This window comes from Catharus ustulatus, chromosome 2 (genome assembly GCF_009819885.2).
Source record: "Catharus ustulatus isolate bCatUst1 chromosome 2, bCatUst1.pri.v2, whole genome shotgun sequence".
Classification (NCBI taxonomy): domain Eukaryota; kingdom Metazoa; phylum Chordata; class Aves; order Passeriformes; family Turdidae; genus Catharus; species Catharus ustulatus.
Genome location: NC_046222.1, coordinates 84,612,982 through 84,636,446, shown reverse-complemented (window position 1 = coordinate 84,636,446; position 23,465 = coordinate 84,612,982). Strand labels below are relative to the sequence as shown.

The window sequence follows — 23,465 nt, the reverse complement described above, 5'->3', positions numbered from 1 at the left end:
TAGTAGTCCCAGCACAAGGGAGATGACAACACCTTACAACTTTGTTTACAGAGATTATGAAGCTGCATCTTTATACAAATGTGCACAAGATGTAAGGTGATATTACAGCTCCCATTCCTTGCTTTGTAGGAGCAACTCAAGTATCATTGGTAGCAGGAGCTGGAACAGGACTTGAAACATTCACTCTGGAGTCCCAGGAGGAGAAAAGGTTAGGATAGAAAGGAATTTACCATGCAAGCTCTATACCATCCTCCGAAACAGAAACTGGTCCAATCACTGAAACTCCTAGAAAAATCAACACTGTCTGTTAATCACCTGTTAGAAGAACTGTCTTTCCCAATTCCAAAACAAGTATGCCTTTAATCAGCTGAAAGATGGGAAAGACCTGCTCCAAATTAGAAATTTTGACAAGTTGCAGAGCCATTGCTGAAAAACAGTTCTGCATCAGCAGAACTCCTTCCCCAAGTCGCATACTTTAGGCTCTAGCTGAATTATCACAATCTCAAGTGGATACAAAGTAAGCATGATAAAGGATTAGCCTGGCAAAGTTTGAAAAAGAATCATCACATTCAGTGAGAAATAAGTCATTATTTTAAATATGGTGTCACAATGATCTCTCTAGTTTATTGTAATAAAAGATTTAATTAACTGCTTGGAGACAAGTTAAATTTACTCCTCCTCTACGTCCAAGTTTCAGTCTGTGTATGTGTATATTTTCAAACAAAAACATCTGAAGCATGTATGCATTAGTCTCTGTGTAAAATTGGTGCTCATCATCTCTCCAATAGATTAGAAATTTAAAAATAAATGAACAAAATGAGAGCTGACAAGGGAGATACCCATTTAAAATAAAGAAAAAAAGGTAATTTGACAGAAGATATTCACCTACAGAAAAGTACTTATGAACCAGAGCTGGTGCTTGGGACTGACTTCTTTTAGAAGAACAAACAAAGATCTTGGCTTCCAAGATTTTCAATACAGGAAAGAAATGTGAAGATAAGGAACTCATTAACTCATGTCTGGAATAAATAAAGTTTTCCACTCTGAATATATATACATTTCAAAAGAATTCAAAAATATTATGTATATAAAGGGAAAGTTCCAAAAATATAGAAACCAAGACCAATATTGTCACTTTTCCAGGCAACCACGCCTTCTAATTTTAAGGATTACAGTAGAGATATCAGGTCCCTAAACCTGTAGGGTTTAATGGATTAATATAAAGATTATTCTTTAAGAAAACAAGACAAAAGTTACGCTAAGCAGTCTCTTAGGCTTACATTGTATCACAAACATCATATTGCATTATATTGCATCATAATTCTTGGCCTTTGCTGGTCACATTTTAAACAAGTTTTATGTTGAAAATTTATTAATGGAGAGCTACTAATGGAGAGCACAAGACTTTTCCCACTACAGAAGCTTGAGAGGTAACTTAAAAAGAGGAAGACAAATGCCCACACCTTTAAATACTGTTTTACCCAGCCACAAGGACTGCTGGCATGTCTCCATTTTTTTAAAGAACGCGGAGGATTGAGACCTTTTTGTGGTTGCAGGCAATAAGATTTTCCATTTGGAGCCCCAGGTTTTTTCCCCCATTTATTTTCTTAGCTTACCCCCTTTTTATTTTTCTTCAGATGCTAACAGAATTGGAGGAAGGGGAAAAGGCCTAAACCAGCTTTTCACTATACACGACATCGAGCGCAACAGGGATGTGGTGAGCATAATAAGGTTCTTTAGATTTTGCTGTAACAGAGATGAAGTCAACAACAGACATTAGTGATACCGTAAGGTAATTACATTTACTATAATTTGTAATATCCATCATTACTCTTAAAAAACGGAGAGTCATTTAAGTGTCAAACAGTCAAAAATGTGACTGAAGTTGTTTCTATCTTTGATCTTTCAAGCAAATTTTCTTCAGCTCCAGGACTACATCTTCACTGCTATTTATTCTTCAACATTAGATCAGAAAACACAGTGACCTTTATGCAAAGAGCAAATCTCTTCATCACAAACACATGAATGGTTCATACAAGAGTTTTTGCCATTCACAAAATTAAAAATACATTCATTCTATAATTTCAAGGTGGTCTTTTAATGTATTATCTCTCAACTAGTTTATGTAAACCTACATATTTTAAAGCCATATTTTTAAAAATATGGTCCATTTACCACATCTCTCCATGAACAGACTGAATACATTGGTGAAAGGACAGCTGTTTTACTCACTCACATGGAGCTCCAATTTCACAACAAATTTGAAGCCAAATATTTTACTCTCTGAAGAAAAATTTTACAATGTTCAAAATCTTAAAACACCTTCCCTTGGTCCAAATACAAATACCACTTATTCATATTATAATATACTTCCGTAATCCAAAAAGGAATATATACATCATCTCACTATTGTCTTACAGCCAGTTTAATTTTTAGAAAGGCACGGCAAATTAAGACCCTTAACTATCATACATGAACATTATTATCCAGTAAATGTCTGCTGCCTTAGTAATGGAAAGTTACAGTATATAAACAGTTCAGACTGTTTTTTGTTTTGTTTTTTTTAAAAAAAAAATCACCATGACATCTGAGCAGTTTCAAAACTCCCTGGAAGATCACACTGGATTCCTTGTTTTAAGGAAGTATCTTCATTACCAGATATCACAACGTAGACAATGTAGCTGAGCGCTAAATTCCTTTAAGGCACACAATTCAAAAAAGTAGCAAGACATATCAACTTTGACACCTAAAAGCATTTCCTTTCCTGCCCATCAAAGCATCTTAGTTGTTTTCCATTTTTAAAAAGAAAAAACAAATTACTGCTGAAAAGCTAACCTCAAAGTCATAAGGCAAGAGCTTTGAGACAATTTTAAGACTGAGGTTCAAGTTTTTGTACTTTGCAACGTACAGCATCCTGACCAATCTCTGTTCTGGAATAATTAGCATAAGCTGCTACATTAGTGATACCTGTAGCTTTCACTGCAATCCTCAAAATATGGTCCAACGTGAATGAGAAACTTCAGGCTTATAATTTTGTTACTTCAGGTTTATTTTGTTACAAGACAGTAACAAAGGCCAAACTCCACATATGTTATATAGGGAAAAACAAGATCAAACCAGGAATCTTATACTCAAATAAGAATAAGCAACCAGAAGTTTAAATTTAAACTCTTAATAGTAACAATTATTTTACATCGCTCATATCACTGGCATTCAACTATCACAGGAACATGGGTTATAAAGTTTTATTTATTCGTGCTGAAATGCAATCATTAACTAGGCTTTTCATTAGACAAGTTCCATCTCCATTTCAACTCCCCTAAGTTATCCCTGCAGTAGCTTTTTAGTCCAAATATTTTAGGTAGATTTGTCATCCCTGGTATGGAATCCAATCATCAGATTTTATTTCACTCCACCAGACCAAGATATAAACACAGTACACTAGAAACTCCTTAAAAGGGAATAACATTTTCTTATTTCTAAAGGCCCGGTTTTCTTTCACTTGTTCAAAAGCAGTTGCAATGGTTCACTTTCATAGTACTGTCAAGACCGATGTGCCATTACATGAAATTGAGAATACATAGCAATATAAGTATTTCATCCATGGAGTCACAGACTTAGGAAATCATTCCTGCACTAAATGATAATGCAGGCTTTTTAAGAATAAGCTGGAGTGGAATCTTAATACATAGACAAGAACTTTTGGGAGATTGGGTTGGTAGGGTTTTTCCATTCCCTTTTCTTCTGCTGCTCCTTAATTGGATTTAAACTTTGGTCACAAATTTCCTAGCCTACTATACTGTGGAAATCGTAAAACATATTTGTGTATTTCCTAGAAGCCACACAGTAGTCAGAAACTGGAAAAAAAGAAAGCCTACCTACCAGAAAGCACATTCAAGAGGAAGAGGGAAAGATAACCCTGGGGTTTAACTGCAAGAAGAATGCCTGATTTTGAAGTGCTTGTGAATGACACTTTTTCCACAGAAATGTGTCAGAATGCTAAATGATTCAAAGTTATATAGACTACAGTCCATGCATGAACATACTGCAGATATTTTATCAGGTTGTAATGGAAAATACAAACTATAAATTCAAAGAAAAAGAGTTCTGTAGTTTTATGGCACTCTGAGCTAAAACAATAACCTGAATTATATTCAGAACATAGTGTGCAAACATGCATTAATACACTCGTCCACGGATACAATATGTGTACTCAACTCATTAAGCCACCCTTTATGGATATTTTGGTGCTGTGAGGCATGGAGCATGTCAGATTTGGAACTTATTTTTTAAACAAAGCAAATGTTTTAACATTAAGTATATTGCATTAGAAGAATGATACCGACATTAACATATGTAAGTTACATCAGAGAGAAAAGTACTTGCAAAAGAAACAGGCAAATTGCCAGAAATAATCAAAGCAAAAACATTCTAAGAAACCAAATACACATTTATTTCAGAGAATCTTTGGCTTCTTGCTGTAGGACTTGTTTGAACCTCCTATCCCTTTAATTATGGAGGCTACTTAAGAAATTCTGTGTCAGTCAGGACCAGTACTGAAATACAACTATAGTAGCCCACTTTCAAAATTCTGAAAATCCATTTAAAGATACCAGTAGGGGGTAAATTAAAGCCATAAGCATTAGGAAACTAATAATTTGAAAAATGTACAGAGGCAATGAAGCCTTAAGTTATCAAGCACTAAAATGACAGTAAAAGTGTTTTGTACAGTTGGAAGCAACTAAACACAAAAAAACCCAAAACCTTTTGTAACACAAGAAGATACAATTATAATCTACTATACAACCTATCTGAAACAAAATATTGTAGCTAAAACATTAATTTCTTATCACACAGATATTTTGGTCTAAGGTATAGTAGAAAGACAGAAGCAGTCTACACAAGAGCAGAACCCAGAGTGCCCTTTATTCACTCTTTGGAAACTCTTACTTGTAATACATTTGTCAAATTCTAAATCTCACTAGATTCAAGTCTTCCACTCTGAAGATTTCTTTCACAGTAATTTCTCTCAGCATCTGCAAAAGGCTAGAACTTCCAGTAAGAAGAGTTCAGAAAGAACAGTGGTAATACTGCTTAAACTGTTAATTCACAATAAGGTGAAAAGGATCTTCATACAGCAGCTGGGAGGCTTCAGTTAGCAACTATGAAAGCAGAACAGAAGCCACACTGTACCATTCTAAGCATGATATACCATAAATATAGCCATTACTATTCTCATGTAAAAGTTGGCCATATTTCAGTTCATAAGCCATGGAAAATCTTAATACCTTGATTTGCCCCACCTTCTAGGGAGAGTCTAGTTGTCAAGTACAGTAATTTCACGAATACAAGCCGCACCGTTTTGACCAAAATTTTGCTCCCATACCAGAAATGCGGCTAATACTCAGGAGTGGCCAATATGTGAATAATTTTCTGACATTTTCAACCCCGGGAGTGCAAACCAAGTCAGTGCAAACTGCAAAGTCGAGCTCCTGCCAGTAAAACCCTGCATTTACGTGGTTGTTACAAATTGGTTACTCTGTTGCGCGGTGGGTGGAGCTGCTGTGTGCAGGCAGCACAGGGGGTGGGGAAGGCGGGGCAGCTCTCTCCTGCTGGCCCCACGGCTGGGGGGAGGCAGGGGCTCTCTCCTGCTTGGCCCCGTGGCTCGGGGGAAGGCAGGGCAGCTCTCTCCTGCTTGGCCCTGCGGCTTGGGGGGCGCTCCCGTCCCCGCGTGTCACTGCCGCAGGAGCAGGCAGGCTACATCCCCGGCTCCCATGGCCGCTGCGGGTGCCGGCGGGCTCTGTGCCCCCCCTGCCACCACGGGGCAACACCAGGCTGGGGTGACCAAGCCCAGCAGTGGCGGCGGCCGGCCCCAAGCGGCCCCGCCGAGCGGCAGCACCGAGCTGGGCCACCCAGCCCTGTCGGTGGCCCCGAGCCCTCATGGCCCGAGCCGAGCCAGTAAACCCCGCCCTGCCGCGATCCTGTTACTAATTGGCAACTTTATTGCACACGGGCCCTCGCTGCGAATGACAGAGCGGCTTATACTCAGGTGCGGCTTATTTATGGACAAAGAACGAAATATTTGCCAACACCCGGAGATGCGGCTTATACTCAGTGCGGCTTGTATTCGTGAATTTACTGTACTATGAAAACGCATTACAATCAGAGCACACTCCACCCACAAGATGCCCAGACTACCTGAAATTGTTCCTTGGAGTTTGAAATAACTGCAAATAAGATCACTTATCTCCTGAGCTTCCTGTGCCTTCTAGATGAAAAGCCATCACATTCTTGAACACAGAAAGACAAAAAACATGAAAAGAAGTAGTAGGACAGAATCCTCTCCTGCTCAGTTTAAGAGCAACAAGATATTTTGAGAATAAATACATTAACATGTATAAATTCACAAATATGATAAAAACAGATAAAGTTTCCCAGAGAATTTAAATATACATTTGCCCAGTGCAAGGTTTGAATACTGTCTGAAGCCAAACACTGAAGAATGAATAAAAAAAATACACAGCCTCCAAGCAAGGTTAGAGTCCCATGTAAACAAGTAAGCAACTACAGTAATTTCACGATTACAAGCCGCACCATTTTGACCAAAATTTAGCTCCCAACCCAGAAGTGCGGCGTACACTCAGGAGCGGCTAATATATTAACAAATTCAGAAAATTTCCAAACCCGGAAGTGAGAGCCCGCAAGCGCGGCAGCGCTGCTCGCCCCTGACAAGCGTAGCGGCACTGCCCAGCCCCGATAAGCGCGGTGGCAGTGGCGGTCAGGCATGCCGCTCTCCCGCTTCCTGGCAGCTGTGGCAAGTGGGGTCAGGGCTGCTCCTTGGCGGCCGCCCCGAGCAGGGCCGAGCAAGTAAACTCCGTGATCCCACGATTCTATTACTATTTGGTAACTTTGTGAAAGTTGCACACGGATCCTTGCTGCGAACGAAAGTGCGGCTTACAGTCCGGTGCATCTAATATATGGACAAAGACCTCAATGTTGCCGACGACCCGAAGTGCAGCTTATACTCAGTGCAGCTTGTAATCGTGAAATTACTGTACATAATACAAAACTGTCAATGCCTACACACATACACACCCACACAAGACCCAAATGCAAGTCTTCATTTAGGCATTTTTTTACCTTTTGAGAAACCTGCTTTTAAATAGCCTGGTATTATTTTAGTATGATGGCTTTGTAATTACAGTTAAGCACAGCTTGCCAGCAAGATGCCTCGCCCAGAAGTCCAGGCAGGAAACTTATTCTTCTTGAATTCCAGTCTGAGCAAATTAAACAACTTCTCTTGGTGGGATAGGCGGAAGCACCACTCTGCAGCACACCTGCTGCCTGCCTTTGAGAAGCAAACTTACATATGGGATTCCTGAGCAGCCCTTTTGTGCTGAGGCATGTTCTCCATATACAGACATCTATTTTCAGCTTTTGTACATGCAACAGCCCACACAGTATTTGCGTAGCCCAATACAGAGTCACCAAAAGAAGTCACAGTTTTATAATATGGCTGCTATGGAAATTATTTATCCACATTATTAAAACAGAGTCCATGAATAAAAGTACCACTCTCACAAAATTCAAGTGTTTCAGTTTGGTACCACCTTAAAATAACATGTTCTTCCTGCAAGCAGAATAAAAATACACTGAAAACAAGAGATTGCCATATCCCATATATATATTACTCTCTGGCTTCTTAAACTCATTCCTAACTTACGTATACTTATTGTCTTCCCAAAGATTAAAATTTTTTAATCACATTTCGGGATACAACAATGCCCAAAGTATCACATACGTCACAATACTAACTACTTAAATTGAGCAACTTGAAAATTATCCTTTGAACATTGCAGTATGGGTTGCATGGGTTTTGAATTCTCTAGATGCCTTCTACCAAAAATGTCCTTGAAGACAAATATGGTTATGGGCTATACAATTTGGCTGACCTGAATTTGCCTCTTGCTTCATAGAAAGCCAATTCTAAGTTTAAACTAAGAGAGCAAACAACTCTCTCCCAAAAAAACTAGCTAAATGACTAACCTGTAGGGACATCCTACATTTTGAGATCAGATCCTGTTCCAAAGACCAAAGGATCATTCATCTAGTCAGAACCACCTTTAGCGTGGTAACAGCTTTGCCCCAGCATACACAGTTACAACCTATTCCTGCTACAGTACATACAGGAAGTTACAAGATGCTCAATCAAGATATGGATCAATACTCCAAAAAGTTGTAAGATCCAGAAAGCAAAAAGTTCCCCCACCTTTAACAACTGCACAACGCTACACACAAATATATGCAATAAACAATGCTTTAGGACACATCTTCGTGTTACTTGAATGGCTAGGGAGGGCAGTGGCACTCACAACAGCCATAGGATGTGCTTTGTTAGCCATCAAGAAGCACATTCAGCTGGGCAGGGGTGAGAGCTAGAGCACCTATTCAGTAGAGACTAAGCCTCTAATCCAGAAGCCTGCCCTACCATAAACCTCCAAGAAGAAATCTGAAAGCACTCTTAGCTCTCTCTCCATTTGATCCATTCAGAACCACAGTCCAGTTCTAACACATAATCTGCAAGTACTTTATGACTTCAGTTGCAACCTGAAAAAGAAACTAAAATCACTCTAAGTTTAAAGGATAAAATGTTCTCCCCATTTTTATGCAAGCTATTGAGACAACCTCAGCTGTTTGCTAGTCTTAATGACTTCGCCACGCAAGTATCTCTAGATTTCTTAGAGAGCAAAGAACATACAAGTATCCTAATCACGAGGCAAAATACCTCCTACAAGGTTTCTTTTTTTCATGAAAAAAGCATAATTTTCCTCAGGTTTTTTATAAAAAAGTCATGAAAACAGTTGTGGCTCACAACCATAAAAGTTTTTCCAGTAACAACGAGTAGTAAAGTATCTATGGATAACTCAAACTAGTATTTGTTGTCCAATCACAATCTCAATCACCGAATTACCACTGCAGATAGCTCCATGCTAACACAGGAAAGGTAAAGGACACAGCCTTCCCAGACAACCCAAATATCTATTTCACAAATTAACAACAGAAATTCCAAACCTGACCAAGGCAGTTATGAAAATATTTTCAGTGTGTGAAGAATATTCAAATGGCTCTACTTTCTACAAACATTCTAATTTCAATATGTGCACCCAATGTTCAGATAGGGTAATAAAAGGGTTCACAAATTCTTACACAATAAACTGGCATCACAGGACTGCTCTGGAATATCTTTTGCTGGTTTTCCTCCCATTCTAAATGTTTAATGCATTCCATAACCCCAAACTGTATAATAAGTAACTTAAATATAAATAATGTTCACAGTACCTAAGAGTGAAAGTGGAAAAGAGTAAGCACCAGTACTCTTTTGCAAGAGTTCTGAAGAACATGTCAGTACGATCCTAACAGGCATCTGGAATAAAAATGCTTCATTGTCCATGTACGTATGTAAATTCAGCAATAGCTATCCTTTCGGACAGAAAATATATGCAGGTCTCTCTAAAAGAAAAGTGTAATTCCACAGTATAAGTTTCCACACAGTGCTCTGAAAATAGAGTAGCTTGGAAAATATCAAGAATACCACTCCATCAAGAATACATTTAGCTAATCATATGGTTTTATTACCAAACAAAGCTGTTGTTACATAAAAGCATCAATTTTCCTCCAAAAGCAACCTTTATTTTGCATCTGAATTGCCAACCATGATGTTACTGCATCCTAACACGTATTTGCCATTACTGCAGTGACCCACACACATCTTCAAGCCAGTCAGTAGGAGATTAGACAGAGGAAAGAAAAAAGTACCAGAGCAAATATTCACTGAGATCCCCGTCATCATGACCTAAGAGCAGGAAATTGCACAGCCTGGAAGATGATCTGCTTCTAGGACTCACTGCACAAGCATTACTTTTCTGTACCACTTCTAAATAAGTCATCTAGTTGGGATGTCCCGCTAATGTACCACACTCTTATATTAAGAGAAGGTCTCCTAAGGCCTTAAGGAGAAATTTTGAGGAAAATTACTGTAAACGTAGTTACAAAGGAAGAGGGGTTTGAGGGTAAATCTACCTGAAGTAACCTTTCCAGACATCATCTTTGCATTTTTCTGCTGCTTCATGCATTACTAATCAGTGGCCCACTAGAAACTTCAGCACCAACTGAAAAGCCTGGCAGGGTATTTGGCTTTCAATTCTTCTACTCAGTTTATTCCCAACACAAGTATATTCATCAGGCTTAAAAACAACTCTTGAAAAAGGGCAGCCACTCAGCAATGAAATGTAAATTACTGACATGTGCTAAAAGCTGCACTTGCCACTGCTAATGAGCATATTAAAGGAAAAAACCTCACTAGATATTACTGCAACCTTTTCACTTAACCCTGTGTGTACTGAAAGCCATAAATGCATATCAATTAAAGAACCCATCTCTAAACAGTGAGACACTGTTCAGCAGGTGCATGCTTCCTACACAGTTCTGATACAAAAATCAGGATTATGAACAAATGTGTGCACACTGATAACAGCCTTATTTTTCATCTTCCATTAAACTTTTCAAGATATCAGAAAAAAAATCATAAACATGATAACCTACATAAATTTCTAAGTTTACAACATTAGCAGTGTCAGATCTTAGGTGATCAAATAAAACAGGATTAGCTGCCAATAAGCCCCAAGGTTAGGTTGTCAACTTGTAGCAACTTCTCCCTTACTATTATACTCACAGGGAGGAAAAGACCCTGAAAATAATCTTCTCCAAACAGCAAGGGTCTGCAGAGTCACAGAAAAAACACCTTCACCTCCACAGCATCTAACAGTGATGCACTCCATAGTGCAATAAAAGCCCTACCAACTCTACAGTCACTCTAAGTTTCAAAGCTTTTAATAATTCACACTGTCAATGTTTCAAGAAGCTACTGTAAACTTATATGCTGGAGAACGGGGAGACAATTTTTAGTGAAAAACCACACCCATACAAAGGGGATCATTATATTTTGTGGATTAAAGAAATTACTTAAAGATTATTTAGTTATTCAAGTTCTTCAAAAGCTTTACTAACATTTTTGATAAGGACACATCATAAACAGATGGCACTCAGAACAGACTTTCAAAAGATAAATTAGGTACCTAAATCAGCCTAAATTAAGTACCTAAATCCCTCTCAATAACATTTCTATCAAATACTAGTTCAGCTATAAATAAAAGTTTATCAGCTTTGGTTGCTTTCTTTTTTTTCCTCATACCCCTTTACCTCAATCTCAAGCTACCATCCCTTTGAGTCTGCCTTCATTCTGAATAATGCAGAAATTTGTTAACTTCTTTCTGCTAGAACCAGCTGTACTAGCCTAAAGATTTTAATAGGGGAGTTAGGAGCAGAGGATGATTGGTTTAAACAAAGATAATTTTAACAGAACAGATTTAAAGTGACTAAATGTCACTAATATTCCAGCACATCCAAGGAGGGAAATAACCCCTTATAGGGACAGGCAGTAACAAGCCAGTAGGAGCAGTAATCCCTTGGTCACAGTCAGAACAGCAGTCTGACCACAACTTAGTAAGTTGATCCTCAGGAGCTGAACACAGGCGTTGGCAACCCTTCAGGGAACAAGAAGCACTTGCTAGGTTCTACACATCATATCACCTAACTTCAGGAATCAACTTTTACACTTGTGTTAATTCAAAACTTCATTGTTGAAAACATTCCAATTGCTAAGTATTTTAGAGACTTCCCCTGTAACTCTAGCAAGAACTGTTCAGCAGATGCAATACTTTAAGCTACCAATGTTATTGATCACTTTCATTCAGTCTGAAATACAAATGAATTAAATATGCAGTAAAAATAGACAAAGTTTATTTGTAAGTAAACCTTCAAATAGAATTAAAGTGAAAAGGCAGATACAGTCATAAGAATGAGCAGGAAGTATTTTAAAGGAATTTTAAAGAATTACAGGGAATTCTTTAAAAGATTCGCAAAATGAACCACTAAACACAATAAGGTGGTTGCAAGCAATCTATTAAATTCTTACTCTTACCTGTGGATCATGGATCCTGTTGTGCTCAGTAAAAGCCTTCATTGACACACTGACAAACTAGGTAAGCTACTATGAAGTAGTACTTATGTTGATATGTTTATAGATGTTTTTGTTTGAGCAACTCTCCTACAAGGAAAGGCTGAGGGAGGTGGGACTGTTCAACCTCAAGAAGGCTAAAGGGCAGCTCATCAGCATATATAAATGCCTGAAGAGAAAGTGCCAACAGGACAGAGTCAGGCTCTGCTTAGTGGTGTCCAATGACAGGACCAAAGGCAAGAAGCACAAGCTGAAATACTGGTAGTTCTCTCTGACTATCTGGAAACTTTTTTTTGACTGTGAGGATAGTCAAACACTGGCACAGATTGCCCAGAGAGGTTCTGGAGTCTCCATCCTTGGAGAGTCAAAAGCCCACCAGACATGGTCCTGCCAACCAGCTCTGAGTACCCCTACTTGAGCAGAGGGGTTGAACCAGGTTATCCCCAGAAGTACCCTCAAATCTCAACCATACTGTGAAATAAAGACTGTATTTGATGGCTAAGTAGAAACCAGGTCCAACTGAATTATGCATTCTACAATCATACCATAAAAATGTGCAACCACCTGGAAGATATTGTAACAATACAGAAGACAGTAACTGAATGGCTAAGAAGTTAAAATGTCATTAAACAGGTTAAAGACTGAAAAACCTTATTTAACCCTGACATGCCTGAACAGAGTGTCTTAATTCACTTTCAGTAACCAGCTCTATCTGGCATATTAGCAGTGATTCTCTCAACATGGAGAGGTAACTGGAGCAGTTCTCACCACAGAGAACAATCACCCCAGAGATGTTACATGACAGCCTCCTGCCCAGGAAGCAATACTGAAACAAGGAGATCCACAAGGGAATCTTATGGTAAACTAAACAAGCAAGTAGGTTAAGTCTTGTTACTGTAGAAACTATTCAAAATATTTGCAAACTTTACAGTACAGCACCAACATTACATACTGTACAGATATTAAACACCTATACAAAAAGTTTTAATCAAGATAAATACAACAATATAAAATGAACCAAACAGATGTAAAAAGTAAATTCTCATGTTTATACAATTAAGTTTTAATAATTCAACATGATGTTAAGCCTTAATTTCAAGAAAATATTTCCTGAAATTAAGACTATGATCAAAATACATACCATGAAAAATGAAGCCTCCCCCAAAAAAATTTTGGCAAAAGAATTTTGCCCAATCCAGGAAAACAGCTCATCTTTAGAAACATGTTAGCCAAAAACCTTTCAGCTAGCATCCTATTCCACAACTACTGTAGAAGACACTCAAAGACACTAAAATTGAAAACAGAAAGAGCCAACTATAGGGTGTGAATTAGGAATGAAGACTCAGCAGGGCATTGTCATTTTTAAGTTGCTAAACCAAAAGAAGAAACAAATACATTCTATCATTAATCACAACAATCACAGAAGACTGAGGAAGGAAGGGAACCGCTGGAGGTCTTCTAGTGTAATCTCCTTGCTCAAGAAGGGACCCCTAGAGCACATTACTCAGGATTATTTCCAGTCTTTGAATATCTCCAGGGAAGGAGACTCCAATTCTCTCAGCAACCTACACCAGTGCTCAATCACCCTGACAGTAAAGATCATCTGCAGGTTCATGTAAAACTTCCTATCCATCAGTTTCTACCCATTTCCTCTTGTGCTACTTCTTGTACCACAAAGACCCTGGCTCTCATCCTCTTGGCACCCTCCCTTCAGATACTTACAGACTTTGATGAGGTCCAGTTCCCAGAGAGACACTCCAGTCCCTTGATAATCTTTGTCGGTCTCCACTGAACCCACTCCAGGAGCTCCTGTCACTCTGGTACTGAGGAGCCCAGAACTGGACCAAGCACTCCAGATGTGACCTCACCCAGGGCTGAGCAAAAGAGCAGGATCACCTCCCTCAACCTGCTGTCAGTGCTCTTCCTGATGCACTCCAGGATACCATCAACCTTCTTGGCCACAAGCTGGCTCGTGGACAGCTTGCTTTCCCATCAGTACCTCCAGTTCCTCCTTCTCAGAGTTGCTTTTCAGCAGGTCAACCCAAGTTAAACAGGTTTCACGAGTTAAATTTTAAAACTTCCTCAAAACTTTCCTCAAAAGTAATCACCTCCTATCCTTGGGGTGAGAGTTGTAGCATGTTCATATCCCTCTTCATGTAACACCGCTGTCAAGAACAAAGGCCCTTGTGTATGAGAAAATACAGCAGGTTGTAAGAAGACATCTTGGCTCATAAAGTGTGTATTCACCAGACTGATTTTGGTCCTGTTCCAACTAGTTTTCAGGTACAGTAGAGAACAGAATAGTCATACTGTGATATTGAAAATTATTCTATCACACACACCATTGCTTCAATGTATTTCATCTGTAAGAGTGTACCAAAAAAAAAAAACCCTTTACTAAGTCATCTTTAAAGTCAGAATTAACTTTCTTGATACACATTTTAAGAAGAATACATATAAACTCTTAAGTATTCAATCTGTAACTTAGATCTACTGAATACAGATCAAACTATAAAACACATCACTTCTTAAAATGCAGGCAGAAAACAGAAGTGATTAAGGGAACATTGTTGAATTCTAAGCTGAAGCTTCATCTGCCTTGCCACAAAAGTGAGTTAGAATCCACAGAGAAACATAAGTTTTTATTTCAAAAACATATCTCTTAATTATTCATGTTAAATCCAACTCCACTATTACTAATTTAAAACTGATTTTAGAAACAGAGAAGGACTTCACATTTGCAAGGTTACATCAGTCACAAGGAATCAGACAATTTAACAAATCACTGTAGATCAGAATGGACAGAATTTACTATAACCAGACAAGCTTGTGTGCATGATTGCAAATCAATAGTAAAGAGGTAGAAAGTGAAAGTAAATAATATTACCTGTGTAAGAAGATAGTTACATAGCATTTCATTTGCATGTCTTCTATTATTGCAATGAGGAAAAACACAGGTACACACAGTTAAGATAGCTGCAATTGTGGAAACAGCAGTACATTTTCATTCTCACAACCAGACACAGCAACAGTGGAAAAAAGAGGACAAAACAAAGTATTTCTGAAGAAACAGGAAGAATTCCTGTAAGTCTGGACGTAAGTACTATTGCAGTGACACTGCACATCAAGAAATAATGAATCTTTACAAATCAGGAGTCCATATATCCATTCATCTGCAGAACCACACACCCTACTAAGTATGCCAAAGTACTGCTGTTGAAAGACATCTCATGAGAAACATTAAATGACTTACAATAGCCCACGCAGGCAAAAATACCTCTAATATCTTCTTTACATGCACAGCATTAAATCATTCCTCTAGAAGCCATGCAAGTCCACAGTTCATCCATCAAGACTCTCACTTTTCCAGGCACTACTATTAAAATCAAGAGGTTATGTGCTTGTATTTTTCCTAATGACAGCGGCACACGTTAAAGCTTTCAAATTAAGCCACTTGAAGAAAAGACATAGCTTTAAAAAACACAAGTTAAAAATAAAGGCTTACTCTAAGTGAAAACCAAACACAAATAGGTCAAGACTGCCATGTCATAGGAAGTTGCCTAATCACAAAGGAGATCAAGAGAAAAAAAAACATTAAGATTATGAAGTTTAGGCAAAAGAATAAACAGGGAGGAGAGTACTTTCATCAAATTATATGAATCTTTGACAAAACACTACTCTGCATCTTTAAATACGTGCATATACGTTATACACATGTATACCCTCAAGACCTGTAGATACACATCCTGAGACTTTTAAATTTAGGCATACAGTTGCCCTTGAAAGAAATGCTCTAGCTATATACAGCAGTTCTCAAGATAGTTATTTGAAATTTGCAACAAGGTGGAACTGGCATCAATTTTTTCTGTTGCATAGGACACTGATGATATAACATAAGCCATCAAAGGCTTTTAGCAAAGGTATTTTAGGCCTTCTACAGGAAAGGAGCAATACAGCCTTCCTACTTCCACACTAAGTGCTATGCAGACAGATGCCCCCATTTCATTTTTCTAGCTCATATGGAGTAGTAATGTCTGACAAACACTACCCATGATTTAGTACATACACTATTTGTATCTCCCATGGATTTCACCCAGCCTGACACAGCAGATTTAGTACCTGGCAGGAGGGGCGTCGCGGGCCCCCGGGCCCACCTCCACCCAGCTGCCATGCCCCCGCAGCCCCCCCTCCTCCCGACAGCCGCGACACCATGGCCCCGCCTTCACCTGGCTGCCACGGCCATGCCGTCTCCCCCCATGGCTCGCAGTTCGCACTTCCGTGTAGGCAAATTTCCGAACTTTGTCCATTATATAAGGTGCACCAGACTATAAGGCACACTTCTGGGTTTGGGCCAAAATTTCAGTCAAAAGGGTGTGCCTTATAGTCGTGAAATTACTGTACATACAAGAATACAAGTAACACCTAGAAGCATTCTGCCTCAGAACAAAATAAGCATCAAAATTACAGGTTCACAGGCAGACCTCTTGTGGGCAGCAAAGTGGTGACCTGTTCACTCAGGCCAGTACATTACCTAAGCTTTATTACAGTAAATTCACGAATACAAGCCGCACTGAGTATAAGCCGCATCTCTGGGTGTTGACAAATATTTCGGTTTTTGTCCATAAATAAGCCGCACCTGAATATAAGCCGCTCTGTCGTTCGCAGCGAGGACCCGCATGCAACAAAGCTGCCAAATACTAACAGAACCACGGCATGGCGGGGGGTTTACTGGCTCAACTAAGGCTGTGCAGGCTCGGCCCGCTAGGGGTTGTTGACGGGGCCAGGTGGTCCAGCTTGATGGTGCCACTCGGGGCTGGCCGCCGCCTCTGGGTTCGCTCGCCCTGGCCCCACTCCTGCCGCGGCGCTGGCCGGGCATGGAGAGAGCGCCCCGCTCACGCCGCAGCGCTGGCCAGGCACGGAGCACCCCCTGCTCCCGCCACGGTAGTGGAGGGCAGGGGCAGAGCACCCCTCCGTCCTCCCCGAGCCGCGGCAATGACGGCGCGCCCCCCCCCCCCCCCGTCCTCCCCGAGCCATGGCAATGGCGGCGCGCCCCCCCCATCCCCGTCCTCCCCGAACCGCGGCAATGGCGGCGCGCCGCCCCCCCCATCCTCCCCAAGCCGCGGCAATGGCGGCGCGGGGTACCCCTGTCTCTCCCCCGGGCTCCGGTAGAGGGAAGAAGAGAGCTCTCCTGCCTCTCTCCCCGCCCCCCGTGCTGCCTGCAGGGAGCCAGGGCAACAGAGTAACACTGTAACAATTGCAGAACACCGGCTTTTACTGGCAGGTGCTTGGCTCGGCACTCTGGTTGGCACGTCTGGGGTTGTAAATGTCAGAAAATTATTCACATATTAGCCGCCCCCGACTATTAGCCGCACTTCCGGGTTTCCACCAAAATTTTTGTCAAATTGCTGCGGCTTGTATTCGTGAAATTACTGTACCCTGTGCAGACAAAACCTCCAGTCTCTAACAGACAAAGCACCTTAAGCCACCACAGGCAGTGGTAGCAAACACACTGCTGGCTTTAGCAGGCAATGAAACTCTGGCCTGCAAGGCATAGTGTACAAAACACACATCAAAAGCTCTGTCTTCCCCACTCCCTGAAGTATACAATCTCTGCCATAAGTAGCTTCTTAGTACCAAACTTCCACTGCCTTTTTTTGACCACCTTTCCACAATTTGAGAAGCACAAATGCTAATCAGTCACAAGAGTTGTCAGGTAAAAAGCTAAAGCATATGGAAACAGCATGAGAATCATACCAAATGTTTCTCAAAAATGAAACATCCACTGAACCACAATAAAGGAACTTCACAATTTTCTTACAAGTAACAAACCCATGCACAACAATGGTAAAGAAACACTCCTGCCAGTAAGAGCTTATATTTTAAATGGTGAGACTCCCATAATTAGCTGTGCATAGGTCCATAGACCCACCTGCACAAAGCTTTTCAAAGATCAGACATGTGTCCCCTTACAGAAGGTGACACAAGTTGTTCTTTGGTTTACCTTTTCCTTCTCAAACTTAGCTGCCATTTACAAACATGTGATCATCCATTTCCATATACATTGTTTGCCCATTTATTTCAGACAATACATTGTTGGGATTTTTAATTCCACCAAGAATGTTAATCTATCTTCAAAAGGTAAAGAGAAATAGCACTGGTTGCTTTGTTCTCCCCCATGTCATGTCAAACAGCAGTTGCTAAAAAGGCACAAAAGAGGTATACAACCAGGTTTCGCTAGGAACTCCAAAAAGATTCGTCTTATTCCAAAATTGAATGCTTTTTTCTCACCATGTTTATGGCTTCTATCCCAAGGAGTGGATTTTGGCAGGAGTTAATGGCTGGTTATTTTTGCGTCAAGAAACAGAGCATCAGAATATTGTCAAGACTGCATTCAGAAAAGAATATTCTAGATAAAGGTTGTATTTGTAATTTTAACTGCTATCATTTTGAGATAATTTTATTCACATATTAAATCGTTTTCTTGGAATAAATACATCACAATCCACTACCTTTTATGAAAGCACAAACACTATCACATACCTACCAGACACCAAAATACCCCGAAGATTTATAATCTTGCAAACTGATATTTTTCATACTAGACTTGCAAAATAATAATTTCACCGATTGTTTACTTGTTTTGTTTACTTTTATGACAGTCAGTAAAGTGGAAGTTCATTTGGGTTTCTTTAAATTAAAAGGAAAACTGATCCCATTATGACTAACTGCAAGGCAGAGTCATCATGCATCAAGGTCTATCAGGAAGCAGGAAAGGAACCTCAAAATAACCTCAACTGCAAGAGTAAGACTCCTACTTGCTGCTAACATCAGATAGACAAGTAGCTGCACTGACTCTGGAACAACGACCGTGCAACGCAATCACACTCACTTTCTTCTCACTCTTTTCTCACCCAGACAAAAAAAAAAAGAGTCACTGGGACCATGGGCCAATCCTCCCAAACTATTCAGGATGTTAAGAGACCCAATTCAGCACTCCCATCCACTCACCAAACCCACTGCTCTAGAGGTTTGCAAGCAAGGAAAGAAAAATGGCAATTTCAGAAAAGTATATCTTTCAATTACAGGTCAACCAAAGGACTCATCTCAGTCTCAGACCTTTCTCCTTCCCAAATTCCAAAGAATTGCTTTAGGTAACAGAGGTGACAAAGCTTCTCAGGAAAAGTCTGCTTAAATTTTTAAAAAATGGGGAACACTAAGCAAGCCAACCTAAAAGACAGAGGTCACAAGCAAACTCTTCTAAAGCAGGAAAGGAACAAACTGCTCAATTCTGCATAGCATCTGGCAAAGGATACTAGCAATTTTTTTCTAATATAGCAATAGATTTTAACTTCAACTTAACATTTATGACAATACTGAATATCGTGCAATTATTCCTTGAAGGAGGGAAATTATATGAAAATATATTTCCATGCATAAACTAAAAGTAACAAATTATTTTCTAAGGAAATACATTCACTTGCATAAACCCATATTTTGTTATTCTACATAACAATGTTATCAGCATTATCGTAAATTTGTCAAAAGATTCCATGTTCAAATATTAATCTTTAAGAAATTGACCTTAGTAATTATAAAATCTTTGACAGACTCACTCAGTGCAAGTGTCATGGATCTCTTGTCTGTCAGCCAACAACGGCAACCAGAGTAGATACACAAAGACAGGACTGAATGCACCAATTTGTTTACTGAATCACAATGAACAACATGCCAGATATTCATCCACTGATTGTTTGTTGGAAATTTTGTTTTGGAAACAAAGGATCATTTACTTGTATCTCCCCTGCCCATTTTAAGAGAGAATAAAATTAAGTTTCTAAAGAAGAAAAAAAATAAAGACCAGCAATTTTCAACACTCTAAGTATCTATCAAATTCTTCTGAAGTACTGTCTATAGCTGTATACTACTCCATGAGTCATTCAGACAATGAACAAAAAGACATGCTTTTGTTCAAATCACACACAGTGGGATTACATGTGAATGGACCCTCCATGCATTAATTGAAGACAAAGCTTTGCTTTGAGCTCATTACTGCTCTTATAGATAGACTGGCAAGTTTCAAAAGTTTAGTGCTCTTCTCAGCTTCCCAATTTAGGAAGTTTGCTTTGAAAGTACAGATGCATACCAGGAAATAAGCCCAAATTTCCTAAGTTCCATCACTACTTTCAGTGCAAAAGAACAAAATAGTGTATATACAAAGAATGGGATAGGGAGAAAGAAAACAGAACAAAAAGTCTTCAACTTCACAACAGTTTAAACAACGTAACAGTTACAGTCTTCAATAAAGAAAAGAAACAGCAGACAAGTTTTCCTCCTAACTGTATTAATCAGAGTGTCTTGAAAAAAATATAAGCAGCTCTAATGACAAAAAGATAGATCATTTCACCAGTTCTCACGAGGAGTTTGATGTTCTAGATCAACTGATATCAAGGGAAGCATGATTATGTCTTGAGACTTTAAATAGTGCATTTAACAAAACAAAATCACATTACCTTGTTTTATTATATTTTTAGAGAACTGAACGCACCGGGTTTCTGAAACAAAATTAAAGCTATTTGGAGACTGCAGCACCAACCGAAAACTTGAACATGTTTTTAGTCACCACATTATTTCAGGAAATTGTTCAGAAACTTTTCTAGTACATGAGTGAAAAGATGAGAAACCAAAGGGTAGAAAGGACCTACAGGAATGTTTGTGCTTCCTCTATTTCTGCTTAATCCTGCCAATATAATTGTTCCAGACTGTCACATTACCAAGACTGTAACTGACATTATACACCACTTACATTTTATTGTAAATAACAACAAGACCAGAATGTAGTGATTCAAGACAGAATGTAGTGGTTCAGAGTAATAACTACCAAATTTCCATGCTCAGCAGCAAAACAAAGCAAAATAGCGTGAGTACTTCCATTTCATTACATTTTTTTTCGTTACTAAAAAAAACAGGAGCTGACAGTTAAATAAAAATGAAAGCCAGTTATCCTGCTGGTCTAATCAATTGAGAACAGAGTTTGTTATAAACTAAGTCAGGAATCTTCCCAGTAAAAAGAACATACATGGAGCAGAACAGTGATAAAAGCAAGCTGCTTAACTGCATGAAAATAACATGTAAGAGATTACCCCAGATTTGGTAAATCCTGGCAAACACCAAGTGCTTAGAATTCCTTTCAACTTTAACATCACCAGCACTCAGCAGGGTGTACTCAGCATCCCACAGAACCTGCACTTGGTTTTTGTCTAGGGGCTTAAATAAATAAATAAATAAATTAAATTAAATCGCAGCAACTGCAAAGTATGAAATTTTTATATTTCATTCTCAAACAGACCTCTTAATGAGAAGGTGGTATTCTCTAACTCCAAATAATCAACTGAATTGTAAGGGCCAGTATTGCAACTAAAGGAACACAGTCAAGGAACATACTTTGAAGACTTCCACAATGCTAAGGACAAAAAAACTATGCTTTTAGAATCACATTGTTCATCTAAGTTTTTTTTTTTATTCTGAACCAAACAGGTGCAAATTTTTCTCAAAAGCAGAAACAAATGCTTCCCGCATTTCTTCAGCTACGTGGTTCATTTACTCCATAACAAAGTTGGTAGCTGCAAAGGCTTTTTACTTTGAACTTCAACTTAGTATGTGCTAGTCCTTAGTCTGAGCAAAATTTGTAGACAATAACACATGATCTGCAGTGACAACACATACAGCATCTACTCAGGACTTTGTACAAACATTGTGGATGTAACTTCCTCCTAGCATTACCCACATTTTTAAGCAGCTGCATGAAAGCTTTTGGGAAAAAAAAGAGTCAGACTATATATCAGTTTGCGATATACAAAACCTTACTGAAGTAAAAAGGTTTTGAACAATAATTTTTATTAATTCAGACAAAGTGAAAACAGCATCCTCTTGACTCTCTGGTCCTTTCAGAGAACACAGCTCCACAATACAATAACACCAGCAGAGAAGCCAATTTTTAAACAGCTTTCTATTCCCATCCCAAAGTGCAGTTCAGCACCTTCTCAGGGCTGCTGATACAGCTGTTCACCAGCTGTGCTACAAATCACCAAAATGATCATTTAAAACCAGATACTTTTAACCAAGATCATTTCAGTGACCCAGTTTTGCAGAACAGCCTCATAAACAGTCCAGGCATAACCAAAAATCCTGAAAGGTTTTTACATCGTGGGTAAAGTTCTTACCAACAGGCTTCTCCAAAAGAAAACTCAGGCTGCAATTACATCCTCAAAATGTAAGAAATCCACGTGTACAGAAAGCATACTGAAATCCCCCATGTTGAGGTATCTTTCAGATTTGCCTTGAGTTGATAGCTTAATTCCTCAGATACCTTGGAATGAGTATGTGCCACCTAGTGCATCAGTCACAGCCAAGTAAATAAAAATAACTTACCAAACGTCTAGCAAATTCTTTATTTTCTGAAAGAAATCCGTACCCTGGGTGTACCTTGGAAGACAAAAAGAAAAAATCCAAGCTGATTGAACTCTGCAACTAGACACCAAACATGTTTTCAGATACAGGGGATGGGGAAGTAGATCACTAAGCATTTAAATAGGTTGAATACCTTAAACTCTCTTAACACACTGATTTTTCTGTCCTAACTGAAGTTGTTGAGCTACCATTTCTGAAACAAACTTTCCCAATTTAACTAGGGAGAAAAGGGTTGCTTGCAGAGCAAATGGAGCTGTTTGCAGAGTAAACGGACGTTCCCTTTGGTGATTTTGCCTTTTGCTCTTTTTAGCTCTATATATTCATCCACTCTCCTCAGTAACCACTGGAAAGTACTCAGTATCCCCAAATATTTCCAGCACTAACCACAACAATGGTGCACAGGTCCACAGTCATAAGCCCCCTACCTCTAGTGACCTTGGCTAGAGAGCACAATATATACTCTCTTCATTAGTCAAGTCAAAGCATCCCATGTGCCTCATTTGCTACTCACACCCTAATATACATTCAGCCTAATTACTTGAGAGGAGCATGAGAAAGTTTTCATTTTACTTTTTGCAAGTCACATAAGAATCCTGATCTAATATACTCTGACAGACAAAGCATACGCCATTTATTTCATTCACCTCTTTTAAAGAGCCAGTAACTGGGTTTCATATTCAGAAACTCGAAGGGAGGAAAATACTGGTTTTCTTCACAGGAAAGTTTCTGGCCTCTAAAGGCACTGTACCAAAACAATGTTTGAAAGAAATCACAGTGCTGATCCAACTGTTCAAAGGTAGTTAGTGTTGCTGATGCATACACAAATTTTATTTGAATAAATGCTCTGTGTACAATAGCTCTGAATAATACATTTATTTCAGTGACAGAACAAACAACATTAAGAATGTGAGCATGACTACAT

General features: G+C 39.2%; 1 protein-coding gene across 1 annotated transcript in view; it reads right to left on the bottom strand.

Moving 5' to 3' along the window:
• The window catches only part of PCCA (propionyl-CoA carboxylase subunit alpha), a 280,797-nt gene that overhangs the window by 220,006 nt on the left and 37,326 nt on the right, over positions 1-23,465 (bottom strand). Inside the window, exon 6 of the mRNA XM_033053042.2 lies at positions 22,505-22,558. Coding sequence (XP_032908933.1) covers positions 22,505-22,558 — 54 coding nt within the window. The remainder of the gene's footprint in view (positions 1-22,504; positions 22,559-23,465) is intronic.